At 40.4% G+C, this 14,182-nt stretch overlaps 2 protein-coding genes across 2 annotated transcripts in view; one reads left to right on the top strand and one right to left on the bottom strand.

The window, feature by feature from the left end:
- The window catches only part of LOC123317472, a 49,433-nt gene extending 35,529 nt beyond the window's left edge, over nt 1-13,904 (top strand). Inside the window, exon 2 of the mRNA XM_044904027.1 lies at nt 13,554-13,904. Within this exon, the coding sequence (XP_044759962.1) occupies nt 13,554-13,585 (32 nt within the window). The 3' untranslated portion in view covers nt 13,586-13,904. The remainder of the gene's footprint in view (nt 1-13,553) is intronic.
- LOC123317471 lies at nt 929-2,265 on the bottom strand. Its single transcript, XM_044904026.1, has 2 exons — nt 1,104-2,265; nt 929-1,068 (listed from the first exon to the last, which is right to left on the bottom strand). The coding sequence occupies exons 1-2, from the start codon at nt 2,165-2,167 to the stop codon at nt 1,020-1,022; spliced, it is 1,113 nt and encodes a 370-aa protein (XP_044759961.1). The 5' UTR covers nt 2,168-2,265; the 3' UTR covers nt 929-1,019.
- Nucleotides 13,905-14,182: the final 278 nt, after the last annotated feature.

Genomic DNA, 14,182 nt, shown 5'->3' with positions numbered 1-14,182 from the left:
TTATTATGAATAATTTCCATTTAATATATATTTAATAATGATAAAATTTGTACCACTTAATAAAATCAAAAATATAGTTACAATTAAAGAATAAAGCCTAGTAAAAAATATAGAAGTTCATAAAAAATACCTGATGATGATGCTGGTAGATTTGAAGAAGTTGATGATTCACTTGTGCGATATTTTTTCATCACAGCAAGAAAGTTTTCATAAAATTTTACATGGTAACCAGTATTTGCGTTAATTTCCTCTGGCAAAGAAATATCTTTAAATTTTATATTATTGTCTTTTCTTATTTTCAATATTGAGTTACTTTTATTCAACGTAGTCTCTGTAAATCGTACAGTTTTTTCGTCAGTGTCTTCGTTACAAATCACACAAACCACGAGTTCCAATTCCATCTTGCACACTATTTAGTGAAATGTTAATATTAAGTAGAACAATGCACAATATCACTGCACAATTTTTCTTATTTGCACGCCCTTAGCAGCTGTCCCCTCGACTGTCAAGGTCTTATGCTGTTCAAAACCGCCTGGCATTGTACATATTTACTCTGAGACGTTTACTTGAAAACATATAAAAATTTTAAATATACAGGATAAAGTTTATTTTACCTCATCAACTGTACGTTTTCTAATTGATCTGTCATATACTTCTGCTTATTGTAATCGCCTGTCAATTTTTTTAAGATGTACAATAAATAAACTTTATCCTATGAAATTTTCAAATTTACAGAAACAAGTTTTGAAACTCAATTTACTTAACAGTCCAAAAAATAGAAGGGCTGATGACGTGCAGGGCTGACGCCTGCCAGGTCATGGCTATTGCTCTTAGCATGTCATAAATCGTAAGTATACAAATTTCTAACCTTACAGGGAGACCGTTACTCCCAGGGTTCACTAGCTCTCCAGCTAAAAGGCGTTACTTTTGTTTTCGAGCAGCGCAATGTGACTTTGGATCCTGTGGACGGTGAGCGGACTACGAGATAGAGGACTGCTGCCATGGCAAGTTGAGAAGCATCAGAGAAGCCGTGAAGTTCTATGGTAGTATTTTCTTGGGTGCCTACCCAGCGAGGAGATCGTACATTGACCAATGATTTGAGATCTTCTCTGATGTTGCACCATCTTTCTGTGAGTTGAGGTGACAGTGGTTCGTCCCATGACAGTTTCTGGAGCCAAAGTTCCTGCAACAACATTTTGGCCTTGATCGTGACAGGGGATACTAAACCAAGTGGATCAAAGAGTTGAGCGATATGAGATAACATAGTACGTTTAGTTACCACAGACCCAGATGAGCTTGAGTTGATCTTGAATGAGAAGTAATCCTCTTGAGGATACCAGAGTAGGCCTAGAAGTTTCGTTGAAGTAGGACAGTCGTCAAATGAGATCGGCGATGGTATCATTTCTTCCTCGGTTACCATCTTGAGCGTACTAGGAGAGTTCGATTGCCACTTTGCTAAGGGGAGGCCGCCCGCCATGCAGAGATTTTTCAGGTCGATAGCGATTTCTGAGAGTTCTTCTTTCGTGTCTGAACCACCATAGATATCATCAACATAGCGACCTTTGGTGAGTGGTGGAATGGCGAGTGGATACTTGTGACCTTCATCTTCGATGAGCTGGAGGAGGACTCGAATGGCCAAGAAAGGAGCAGCCTTGGTTCCATAGGTGACGGTGGTGAGGTGGTACGTCGCTATCTCATCTTCTGAGTTTCGCCAGAGAATGCATTGGAGATCCCAATCGTCTGGATGCACCATGATCTCTCTGTACATCTTCGTGATGTCTGTGGAAAACACAAATTTAAAGCGACGTACCCAGAACAATACATCAATCACATCTAACTGAAGTTTCGCTCCTGTGTGCATGATGTCGTTCAGTGAGAGGCCTGTTGAGGTGGGACTGGAACCATTGAACACTACTCGCAATTTGGTGGAGGAGCTGTCTGGTTTGAGAATTCCATGATGCGGCAAATAGTATCTGGGATGCGAGATGTCTGAGGGAGCCTTCTTCATGTGCTTGAGTTGTTCGTATTCAGTGAGGAAGTCCTTGTAGAGCTGGCAATATTCTTGGTTTCCCTCGAACTTGCGAAATTGTCCTTGGAGGCATCGGAAGGCACGTTGTCTGGAAGATCCCAAAAGATTAGATGATGATTTTAATGGGAGTCTTACCATGTATCGTCCAGAAGGAAGTCGAGAGTGAGTGGTCTTGAAGTGGTCTTCGCATTCCTGCTCGTCAGCAGTGAGGTGACTTACGGAGGTGGACTTGACTTCTTCTTGTTCCCAGAACTTTTCGAGAAGGCTTTGAAGGTCAAATTCTTGAGTGGCATGGTATTGAGGAGACACACTTGAGCAGACCTCTTGATGAGGGCATATTGGACCTAGGACCAACCATCCAAAGATCGAGAGCTGAGCTGTTGGAGTTGACCCATCTGGCCCTTGTCGGAGTTGAGGAAGAATGATGGAACCATAGACATCAGCACCCAATATGATGTCGATTTGCCTTGAGGTGTAGAACTCTGGATCGGCGAGCTTCAAATTGTCGAGGTGAGGCAAGCGTGGTCGTGTGCAACAATTGAAAGATGGTAGATTAGTAAATGGAGATGACAAGATATGAGCATTTATATTCACGGTTTTGTGATTGTGAAGAGATTTCAGTGTGATCAATACTGATCCTCTTGATCTTGAGGCGGCTCCACCAATTCCAACGATGGTGACTTTGGATTGGCTTCGAGGAAGTTTGAGTTGTCTTGAGAAGTCTTCAGAGATGAACGAGAGTTCCGATCCAGAATCGATGAGGAGCCTTGCTTGTACGAGATGACTGGTGTGATGAGCGGTCGATAATGAGATGAGCTGTCTTGGAGGGGTTTTGATGACTGCCTGAACACTTTAGGCTCTTTTCGAGGTGTCTGGCTTGGCTTCGCTGGTCTTTTGAGTAGGCTTGGATGAGGAGGCTTGAAGTGAATTTAGTGAGACGGCTCGGCTGAGGTGGTCGTGGGGCCGTTTTGGCCGTTAAACGAGGAGGCACGATGCTTGAGAAGATCTTAGAGGACACTCTAGACGAGGCGATATTAGAGGCGGCATAGTGAGAGTGCGAAGTTTTGGTCTAGAGCTGGGTCTCATAATAGAAACGAGGACTTGTTTGAGATGAACATTGAGGGATCGAGAAGATCTTCACGCAAAGAGCAGCTAAGAGAAGATGTTTGTCCTCGTATTGAGAAATGAGACTTCCCCAAGCTATGGGAAGTGAGGTGTGCCAGTGAGAGTCAAGCGACAGATCTACTTCAGAGGAGTCGATCTGAAGTAATGGAGGCGTTCAGGATTAGAAATTGAGGAGTTGAATTACGAGAGAGGACCAACTTGAGTAGTCGCCAGAGAAGACTGGTAATGAGATGTCTGAGCAGACGAGGACGAAGCAACCGGTTGAGATGGCCTTTGAGGTGGCTCGAGAGGCTCCTTGAGAGGACGAATGCTTGTGGAGATGAAGGCATGAGCAGGCTTATTAAAAAAGAATTTATCTTACTCAAAGTATTCTTGATCGAGGTGCACAATATCATGAGACGGCAGAAAAAAGAAATATGATTAGTGAACGATGATAAAATTCCAACCCAACTATCCGGCTCGAAGGACCAAATGTTCAAAAATCGAGGGTGTTATGATTTTTAATTAAAAAGTAGTGGACTGTATTAAAAGATAATTGAGTTGGAGATGGTATAAAAACATTTATTAAGTATCATTCACAACCATAAAATGAATATGTCACCTGCATGAAGCTAATACAGTAAAAAGCAACTAATATTAACCACATCTATAAACTCAGAGAGACAATATCCAATTAAAAACATGTGATGGTCCAGAGCAGTTCAAATGAGAAGTTACTTGATGTCAGACTTAGACGTTGAGGAGTTCAATAAATTCAATATCAACACAACGGTTACACAGTGATAGGGCAATCAATTGAAAATTGATTGCGAGAGCCTCCTTTTTCTATCAGAAAACGCGGAGGTTAGAATACTGAATTTTAAAGAGAAGACGCGAGAGTACAGAGAAATAGGCCCGAGGTGAAACTGCAATGTCTAAGTCTGATCATCAACGAGAAATCGATACATTAAATTTGAGTTGATCAATAATGTTAATGTAGGTATGAGCAGAACAAGAGTAGCACAAGTTAAATGAGAAGCACAGAATTAATGAATTTGAGAAGCACTAGAATATTAAAAATATTATGAAAAGGGCAATAAATTCTAATTAAATGAGAAGTTCGATAATAATTAATTAAATGAAAAGGACAATCATAATTAATATGAGAAGAACATAGTATAATTCATATACATTGAGATGATCTTGAAGAGTGCAAAAATTTATCAATGAATTCAGCATTTACAGAGACGGACTGCTTACAAGTAAGCACGATTAGAACGTTCATCAGAAAAATAAAAGAAACAATTGATAAATTAAGAGAAGTCATGAGAGTACTGAGTTGAATAAATCTCTAATCGTAGATTTTGAGATGTGCTGAAGGCTGAGAAAACTAACATGCATGTTGAGTCCGATGAATGAATATAGAAGAGAAACAATGAGAGTACATATTATAAAGAGTAGACCATACCAAATGAGTAGACATGAGTGTTCGAGCAGACTTTCCAGGGTGGAGCCTAGGTCGAGGTGTATCGAGCATTATCACTGATCGCTTAACGAAACTTGAGGTGTTCATATCCTGTTCTGAGAAAAACAGCTACATCCAGGGTCCACCCTGGAGAATATGAGGATTCATTCATCTGAAACTCAACACCATGAATTAGTCATAAGTATAACGAGGTGATCATAAGAGTTGTTATAAAAATGATTAAACTGATTCTAATAATAAAGAATATTGAGAGAAGACAATGAATCAGATATCAATTTTATGGAGATGACCTTGAGAAGTTTCAATCCTGGTGCTACAGACCCATTTTCATGTGAGAAGGTCTAGAGAAGTCTGAAAATCTATATAAATTATGAAATATAATAAAATATATAGGTCTGAGACGACGATGGTTCGAGTTGAGTTGAGTGGACATTTTAATTGAGCAGTGCTCGCAAGGATTCGGAATCTATTTCTAGATTCTGAATCTCTTGCACGTGGACTGATTTCTTCAGAGTGAAATGGTCATGAAAATGGTGTTATTTATAATTTTGAGCAGTCTGAGATTACTTTACCTTATGAGATGAACAATTGAGCACCAGGATTGTGCGAGAAGACTTAAAAATTGAGAACAACTAAAAGAGGTGAACTTAAAATGAGGTGTTAAAAAATCACATTGATAGCAGCGCGAAGTTAATTCAACGGAGCTAACAAAGAGAATCTTAAGAATATGTAAATGTGTAGGTTTTTCACTTCTGAAAAACACGGAAAGTGGGGCCGCTGCGTCGTTCAAACTGCGCACCGCCGAATCGGGGTACCATACGTGGCCACCGGAGCTGGTCAGGAGCGTCGACTAGAGAGAGGTCGGAGGGGGGCTTCGCTCAATTTTTAACAGTTCCTTATTACAATTACCATCTAGATGCTGTGCTGGAAAACGAACATCACAAGCTCTACTGGGATCGCACTGTTCTCACAGACCGGAAAATAACCCACAATAGACCAGACCTCATATTGCTCAATAAGGATGAGGACACAGCACTATTCATCGACGTGGCAATTCCAAATAATAACAATCTTCTAGATAGACACACTGAAAAAATGTCTAAATATAGAGATCTCGAGGAACAAATCAGAAGACAGTGGAAGCTGAAAGATATCAAGACCATCCCTATTGTAATTTCATCTACAGGCCTGATACCGAAGAAACTACTGGAGAACTTGAGGAAACTTCAGTTGGACGAAAATACCTATAGAGTCATGCAGAAGGCGGTACTGCTCGGAACGGCGAGAACTGTACGCAAGTACATGGGGAATGCAGAGGAACACCGTCTGCGCTGACAGGAAGTACGGGTGGAGCAGGAATCCAACCTACAGCAGGGAGGCGAGGAGCTACCCGGACCCGACCACCACCACGAGCCCAAAAACCTGGAAAGTGTTCCAACAGAGCTTAATCCCTTTGATATCTGAGATATCTGGGATAAGTGAATTTTCCTCTGGAGAGGAGTGTGAAAGCCGCAAGGCTAAAGTCATAATAATAATAATATGTCTGGCCTGCCTGGCAGCTATCTGGTAGATGGCCTGCCGGGTAGCCATCGTTACGACGTAGACGGTGCAGCCAGCCACGCCTACTGTCCGCAGTCCCATCCCTTTTTCCTCTCTCTTTCACATCCCACATCCTTTATAGGGGTGCTCTTTCTGCTCTCATTTCTCTACCCCTCAACCAAACCGAGAAAGGGGAGCACAAACCCATGGAAATGGTGATATCGAGAAGCCTCGGAAACAAGTCGCTGCCTGGGGATCATCAGGGCATGTCTGGAGCCGGCGCTGGACATGACAGCATGCGGGACGTCGGAGGCAGGATGTTGAGGAAGCGGGCTCCTGCTGCAAAAGAAGCTACAGCTCCAAAGCAACAACAGCAACCAACGAATCCAATTCAATTGCCGACTCGAACCGCTGAAGGTGCTGCGCAGGATATTCAGCCAGTGCTCACCCAAGCGGGGTTAGTTAGAAAGCGCATGAAGTGGACAACGTCCATGAATGAAACTATTGTGCGCATATATAACTCCATCACGGGACTAGGGCAGAACACGAACAACTATAGGAAAAGGCTCCATGAGGAATTCTGCAACGCCTACCCAAATCTCAATGTCACTGAACAACGAGTGGCAGACCAGTACCGCGTAATTCTGAGAAATGAACTAATACCAACGATCCGAATCGACGCAATTAAACGAGAACTTCAGCGTCCGCTAGCAATAGAGAATAACACCAACACCTCTGATGAAATTCACATGCCTGAGCAACAACACCCAGAAGACATTGATACAGAAAGTCCATCTTGCAACCCAAGTGAGCCTGAACTCCAGGACGATAGGGAAGAGCTCCACCGACAAGTTGACTCTGACATGAGGAGATACTTCGCCGAACTGGAAGGGACAGATCCTCTTCATCGAATAACACCTCCCCGACTCAATACATCCAAGAAGCTGTCACTTATAATCGACATCTTGAATAAGGACGTTTTACCTGAGTACCTACAGAACGGAAGTTCATTGGAATATCTGCATCTAGTTTTTTACTGTGCAGCGCTGACGACAGCCAAAACCATAGGGGCAAAAATTCGCGGAACGAACAACAATGGTCCAAAATGACACAAATTACACGCGCAGAAACGTCTTCAACACAAAACAGAAAGGCTAAGAAGAGACATTGGACGACTGACGGAGTAGTTGAACGGGAACGAGGAAGAAAGGTTGTGAAAGCTGCCAAAGAGATCATGGATAGAAACAGGACACACACAGAACGAGAGACGGAGAATGCTACAGCTCACCATTGCCTCGACACTCTGAAGCAAAAATTAAGTCTGTATGCAGAACGCCTGAGGACATATAAAAGCAATTATAGCCGGAAAAGAGACAATAATTCATTCGAAAAGTCGGAAGAAACTTTCTTCCGGTCACTCACATCGCCGGATGGAGAAAATGGAAAGTTACCACCAAAGGAAACCATTGAACAATTCTGGACCGAACAATTATCAACGAAACCTCAGTTCAATGGAGATACCGGACGGATGATGAAAAATCTGAAGCTATAAAATATGAGCCGATGCAGCATTTCATGATCACAATTGAAGAAGTGAAATCAGCTATCAGAGGACTACACAACTGGAAAACACCTGGGCCAGATGGATTACAGAACTTCTGGATCAAGAAACTTTGGATCATGCATGACAAATTGACCTCCGCAATAAATGATGCCATTGAAAATCCTGAAAGAATGCCAGTATTTCTTACACATGGTACAACATACCTGTTACCTAAAGACCAAAGGAATACAGAAGACCCATCCAAGTACCGACCAATCACATGTCTTCCAACGATGTACAAATTAATCACATGGTGCATTTCAAACCGAATTTACAACCATTGCGAAAGGATTAACATCATTGCCATGCAACAGAAAGGATGCACCAAAGACAGCCGAGGGTGCAAAGAACAACTTATAATAGATTCAGTTATCTGCAATCAAGCGTTCTCCAAGCGGAGGAATCTTTACGCTGCGTACATAGACTACAAAAAAGCATTCGATTCTATACCTCACGAATGGCTCTTGACGATCTTGAAGATTTACAAGGTGGATCCCAATATTGTTGAGTTCCTGAAAAACGCCATGTCACCCTGGCGTACTAGTCTTCAAATGAAAGCAGCAGATTGCTCTATTACAACAGGACCCATTCCAATAAGACGCGGAATTTTCCAAGGAGACTCGCTGAGCCCTCTGTGGTTCTGCATGGCCCTGAATCCCTTGTCTCATAGATTGAATTCTACGGACTACGGATTTTCCATCAAGAGCGGCAGTAGAACTATGATGAAACTGAATCATCTCCTTTACATGGACGATTTGAAACTCTTCGCATCTACCAAAAAATAAATGCAACAGATGCTGAAGATGGTGGAAGGATTCTCGGAAGACATCAAAATGAGGTTTGGACTAGAAAAATGTCGACTGCTGAACATAACGAGAGGAAAAATAGAAGATGGTACTTTCAAACACTAGGAAGGTGCAGAAATTGAAGCATTAAAGGAAGGAGACACATACAAGTATCTAGGCATAAAACAGGCAAGAAAAATCAATCAGACCCAGATGAAGAAAGAATTAACGGAGGACTTCACCCGAAGATTGAGAAGGATAATGAGAACTGGTCTTAACAGCAAGAATCTGATAAAAGCGATTAACACTTACGCCTGCTCGGCGCTGAGCTATTCATTTGGTATCATCTCTTGGGCTACCACCGATTTAGCAGCTTTACAGAGAAAAATAAGGACGATGCTGACTAAATACAATGAACATCTCCCCAAAAGCTCAATAGAACGGACAGAGCTGCCACGCATCTTGGGGGTAGAGGAATTGTTGATTTGTCCAACCGTATGTCCCAGGAAATTGAAGGACTTCGAAAATATTTCCTGAGCAAGGCTGCTTCGTCAGAACTCCATCGAGTAGTTTGTGTTACTGATAGTTCTACATCCTTAAAGCTACAACAGGATCACTTGGAAACCGTCGAACACTCTGCAGAAAGTAAAATGCAGAAACTGATTGGCAAACCTTGATTACGTCGACATATCTGCGTCGAACTACTGGTTGACTTCCGGAAGGTTGTTTCCTGAGACAGAGGGCTTCATGCTCGCCATCCAGGATCAGGTGATTCCAACAAGAAATTACATGAAATATATCGCCAAGGATGCCTCAGTGGCGGACGATAGCTGTCGTTATGGCTGTGCGACACATGAAACTATCAGATGTCAGAAATTCGCGGGCACGGAGTACAAAAATAGACATGATGCCGTTGCCAAGATTGTTCACCAAGAATTGGCACTAAAACACCAACTTCTAAGTTCGAAAAAGGTTCCTTATTACAATTACCATCCGGATGCTGTGTTGGAAAATGAACAACACAAGCTCTACTGGGATCGCACGGTTCTGACAGACCGGAAAATAACCCACAATAGACCAGACCTCATATTGCTCAATAAGGATGAGGACAGAGCACTATCCATCGATGTGGCGATTCCAAATAATAACAATCTTCTAGATAGGCACACTGAAAAAATTTCAAAATACAGAGATCTCGAGGAACAAACCAGAAGACAGTGGAAGCTGAAAGATATCAAGACCATCCCCATTTTCATTCCATCTACAGGCCTGATACCGAAGAAACTACTAGAGAACTTGAGGAAACTTCAGTTGGACGAAAATATCTATAGAATCATGCAGAAGGCGGTACTGCTCGGAACGGCGAGAACTGTACGCAAGTACATGGGGAATGCAGAGGAACACCGTCTGCTCCGACAGGAAGTGCGGGCGGAGCAGGAATCCAACCTTCAACTGGGAGCCGAGGAGCGACCCGGACCCGACCACCACCACGAGCCCGAAAACCTGGAAAGGGCTCCAACAGAGCTTAATCCTTTTGATATCTGAGATATCTGGGATAAGTGAATTTTCCGTGTGGACAAACGGCCCGTTATGAGATCTAAAGAATAGCCACAATTTTGTTGGAGTGATTTTTGAGACCGCGGTCTCATAGAACCGCTGGCCTTAAACCAAGTCAGCATTCGACGTGTTAAAATACAATTTTTTTCTGAAGAACTTTTACTTTCTCGTTGAGCAGACAAATTCCAAGCTTCATGATCACACAAACATAATTATAAAAAAATTCAATCGCTTACCAGTAAAGCAGGAAACGGAACCAAAAGAACGTATATGATTACTAGTCACTAGTCAAACAAATTATTGAAAAAATCAGAACATTTTTTCGAAAAACTTCGTCAAGATGAATCTGTCATCAGAACAGTATTCCATAGATTGAAAATCTATGCAGGATTTCTGTAAAAGATATTATTTTTGATTTCTATGATAACACGAGTCGACTCTAGCGCTTCAGCTAAATCGTACCGGCTGAAGAGTGAAGGACGAACTAAAGCGGTTGCATTTCTGCTTATATAAGTTCACAGGGGTTGACTATGTTCTGTTTATATTCATGAATTCGGATAAATGTCACATCTTCCATAGATTAACTGTCAAATATCCTACTTTTAGGTTAAATCAATTATTTATTTCTACCAACATTAGAAAATATAAATCGAACCGAGGGTTACGGAAACCTAACATTGTAAAACGCAAGGTATAAGTTAACCGAGTTAATCGAGCGGTGGTAACCTAACCGAAATCCTTAACCATCGATTGTAAAACGCGTTAGGGTTCTAGGTTCTTCACTCATAGCTTTGAGTTTTTGTTTCAAAGTTTGCACAGTGCGTTCAGCGAGTCTTTTTGTGGCTGGATGATTTGGTGCAGAAAATTTTTGTTGTATTCCATTCGATTCACAAAAGTTGATGAATTCCTGAGATTTAAAATTTGTAGCATTATCAGTAGCCAAGTCATGGGGTAACCCATTTCTAGTTAACATTTCGTCTACTAGCGAACTAGACTCATTTTCGTAACATGCTAATTTGATCTAAAATTTCGAAAAATAATTAATAACTCAAAAACCTTTAAAGATAGCTTTGAAAGGGTAAAAGTGAATAGATTAAATAATTTATAGAGTATCATAAAAAAGAATTGAAATACCGGAAATCGCATTTAAAATAATAAAGTTGTTGACTAATTTTCGTACATCCGGCAACACTGGAAATGTGAAATTATTTTAAAGTGTACCTTACATGGCCAAATATCGATCCACAAAATTTGAAATCTTTATCATCAATATTTTCCATAATAATCTAATAGGCCACTCACCTTGGGAAACCCGATATACTCATTTTCAGTCAATTTACTGATTTTTCTGACAACCGCCATTTGAAGAAAAAGTTGAAAATTTCAACGGCACAAGTTAGCACACGTGTAGCACAATTGTTCACATATGTTTTCATTGGTAAAAACGAAAGAGCTGGGCTACTATGAAACCTTACTATGAAGGCGTGATCCATTTCTTATTTTCCATGTCCGCGGCAGATCGGTTACTGCCATGATCCGAAACTTTCCGCGATTTTTCCCTTGCTTAATTATCGTAATATACGATATCTGCAATATGGGATTAAGGCATATGGATGCATACTGCTATCTTCGCTCTGAGAGTTAGGAAATTGAATTGGTTTGGTTCCCGTTTCTCTGTCAGATGTCGGTACGATGTATTTATACATCATACCCGCTACTGACATGGAATAAAAGGAGCCGGCAATTCATAGCATTTCGTTGACGAATGAGTTTTGTTGCTCTGACGAGGTCAAATAAGACCGAAACAATGGTCAGCATCTACTCTTTGTCGACGAAATGAAATTTCTGGTAATACTTCGAGCGATGGTAATTCGTTAGTTCTATTAAGATCGTAACATTCGTTGCTTTATCTACGGATGTTATGCATCTGAATTAATTTGTTTATTATTTACCTGCCTTATAATGAAGGCGTGATCCATTTCTTAAAATAAGAAAGTTAATACCAAGACGGAACACCCGGTATTAAGTTGGGTCATAAAAAAATGAAAGTTCAATCGGTTACAGACATGTTTTGTATTCAAAATTTTCAGGTAGCTCCCTTACTTTCCACAATAAGGTATAGGGACACTTCAACTAGGACACCCTGTACTGTTAATTCTGGGTTCCGTATTTCGCCACTGAGCAATTTATCGTTCAAGGTTCTGAGTTCTGCATCCTGTTCGGTTCCTCGAACGATTTTGTTATAATTTATCGTAGGTGATTCTGTGGCTGTCGCAATTGTCAATTGGTTTACTTGATAAGAGTCTTCTACAGAGTTAATCAACTCTATATCCAACAGGAGAGTGTTTTTTGAAAAATAGTCAACATTAGCATGTTTTTTTGAAATTATATGTTGCATCTGATAATCAAATCCAATAATAAATTCAGCATTCCTGATGAGTCGGTGTGTCGACATAATAGGCAAAGCCTTGTTAGGATCAAATATTCGTTCGAGTAGCTTGTTGTCAACTACTAGGGTGAATTCTCGTCGATACAGAAAATGATAGAATCGCTTAAATGCTCAATATACCGCTGTAGCCATTCTATCTATGAAGATTCGCTTCTTGTCAGTGATCTGGAGTCATAGTAGATTGGCCTTTCTTCTCCATTGATGATGTGGGATAAAACAGCAGATAAAACAAGTCCGTGTGGGCTGGTATCTGTAGCCAATACAAGTCACTTACTACTTATCAGTTATAACATTAAGTAAGGGGGTAAATTTACTAGGTGTAATTTATCGATTAATCCCTAATGCCAAATGCTGTCAAAAGCTTTATCAATATCGAGACTGATAGCTGCAGTTTTATAGTTTTTCAATTCGGCGTTCTGTGTGTTGGGACGTTAGATACTTAAATAGTCAAAGGATGAGTAAGAAATTTTTCCATCTTTGATTCAATTATTTTTTTGTAAAGCTTTCCCAGCACAGATAGCTGCGTAATGGGTCTCTCATTTTGTACTCCTAATATTATATTCTGTTCGGAATTCTCATTATTGAGTTATCGTTTGAAAATAATTGAGGGGCTCAGAGCTGAAGTGAACCAAGTCCATTCAGTCTAGTTTTGAGATGAATGGCTCAGAAGTTGCTTATCACCAATTATTTCAAAAGTATCTTCTTTATTTATTATTATTCTTATGTGAGCATATGCTTACATTCTAACCTTTTAAAATCTAAAGAAGTCACTTTTGAATTAATGGGTGATAAACAACTTCTAAGCCATTCATCTCAAAACTAGGCTGAATGGACTTGGTTCACTTCAGCTCTGAACCCCTCAATTGTATCCGTCCATCCAAGAGTTGATTTCCAGAGAAAGCTTTGTGAATTCAGGCAAATAAATAATAATTTTTTTCCCTCGTATCAGAATTTTTCACAAATGACCATTAAATCTGACTAACATTATTTTTTCTTATCAGGGATTGTTCTTGGAAGGTGCTCGTTGGGATAGATTTTTGAAGAAGTTGAACGAATCGTTCCCAAAAATTTTATTCGATGTCGTCCCGATAATGTGGATGAAACCCGCAGTGAAAGCAGAATATGATCCTCCACCTCACTACGATTGTCCGGTTTATAAAACAACAGCCAGAAGAGGAGTTTTATCCACTACTGGTCATTCGACTAATTTCGTCATGTACACAACATTCGACTCAGATAAGCCACAAAATCACTGGATTAATCGAGGGGTAGCATGTCTTTGTCAACTCAATGATTAAGTGGTATGACTCGAATAAATTTTCATTTATTATATCATTGTATACTAAAATGTTGTATTTATTGAAATAAACAATTTTAAATGAAAGTATTCACTACCTTACCCTTGGCTGTGTGGTCGATCCCGGATAGATAAGAAATTTTCTAGTCGACAAAGTACGGACAAACATAATTGTTGTGTTAAAATTAACAGTCTAATTTGACGTAAAGACACAACAACAAGGCTCACAGATTTTCTGGGGGGCATTTCGGTATCTTGGGAGAATCATGATGATAATATATAATATAAATATAAAATATTAATATAAATTGAATCATAACAATGGAAACAGAC

Source organism: Coccinella septempunctata, chromosome 7 (assembly GCF_907165205.1).
Source record: "Coccinella septempunctata chromosome 7, icCocSept1.1, whole genome shotgun sequence".
Taxonomy (NCBI): domain Eukaryota; kingdom Metazoa; phylum Arthropoda; class Insecta; order Coleoptera; family Coccinellidae; genus Coccinella; species Coccinella septempunctata.
The sequence above is the reverse complement of the archived record's forward strand: the minus strand, read 5'-3'. Positions and strand labels throughout refer to the sequence as shown.

What these genes read in the sequence shown, in the direction of transcription:
- LOC123317471 (XM_044904026.1), bottom strand. Translation starts at nt 2,167, where the DNA reads ATGGTAAGACTCCCATTAAAATCATCATCTAATCTTTTGGGATCTTCC. An exon ending in TGGTGCAACATCAGAGAAGA is followed by an intron (nt 1,069 to 1,103) that starts TCTCAAATCATT and finishes GATCTCCTCGCT; the next exon opens with GGGTAGGCACCCAAGAAAAT.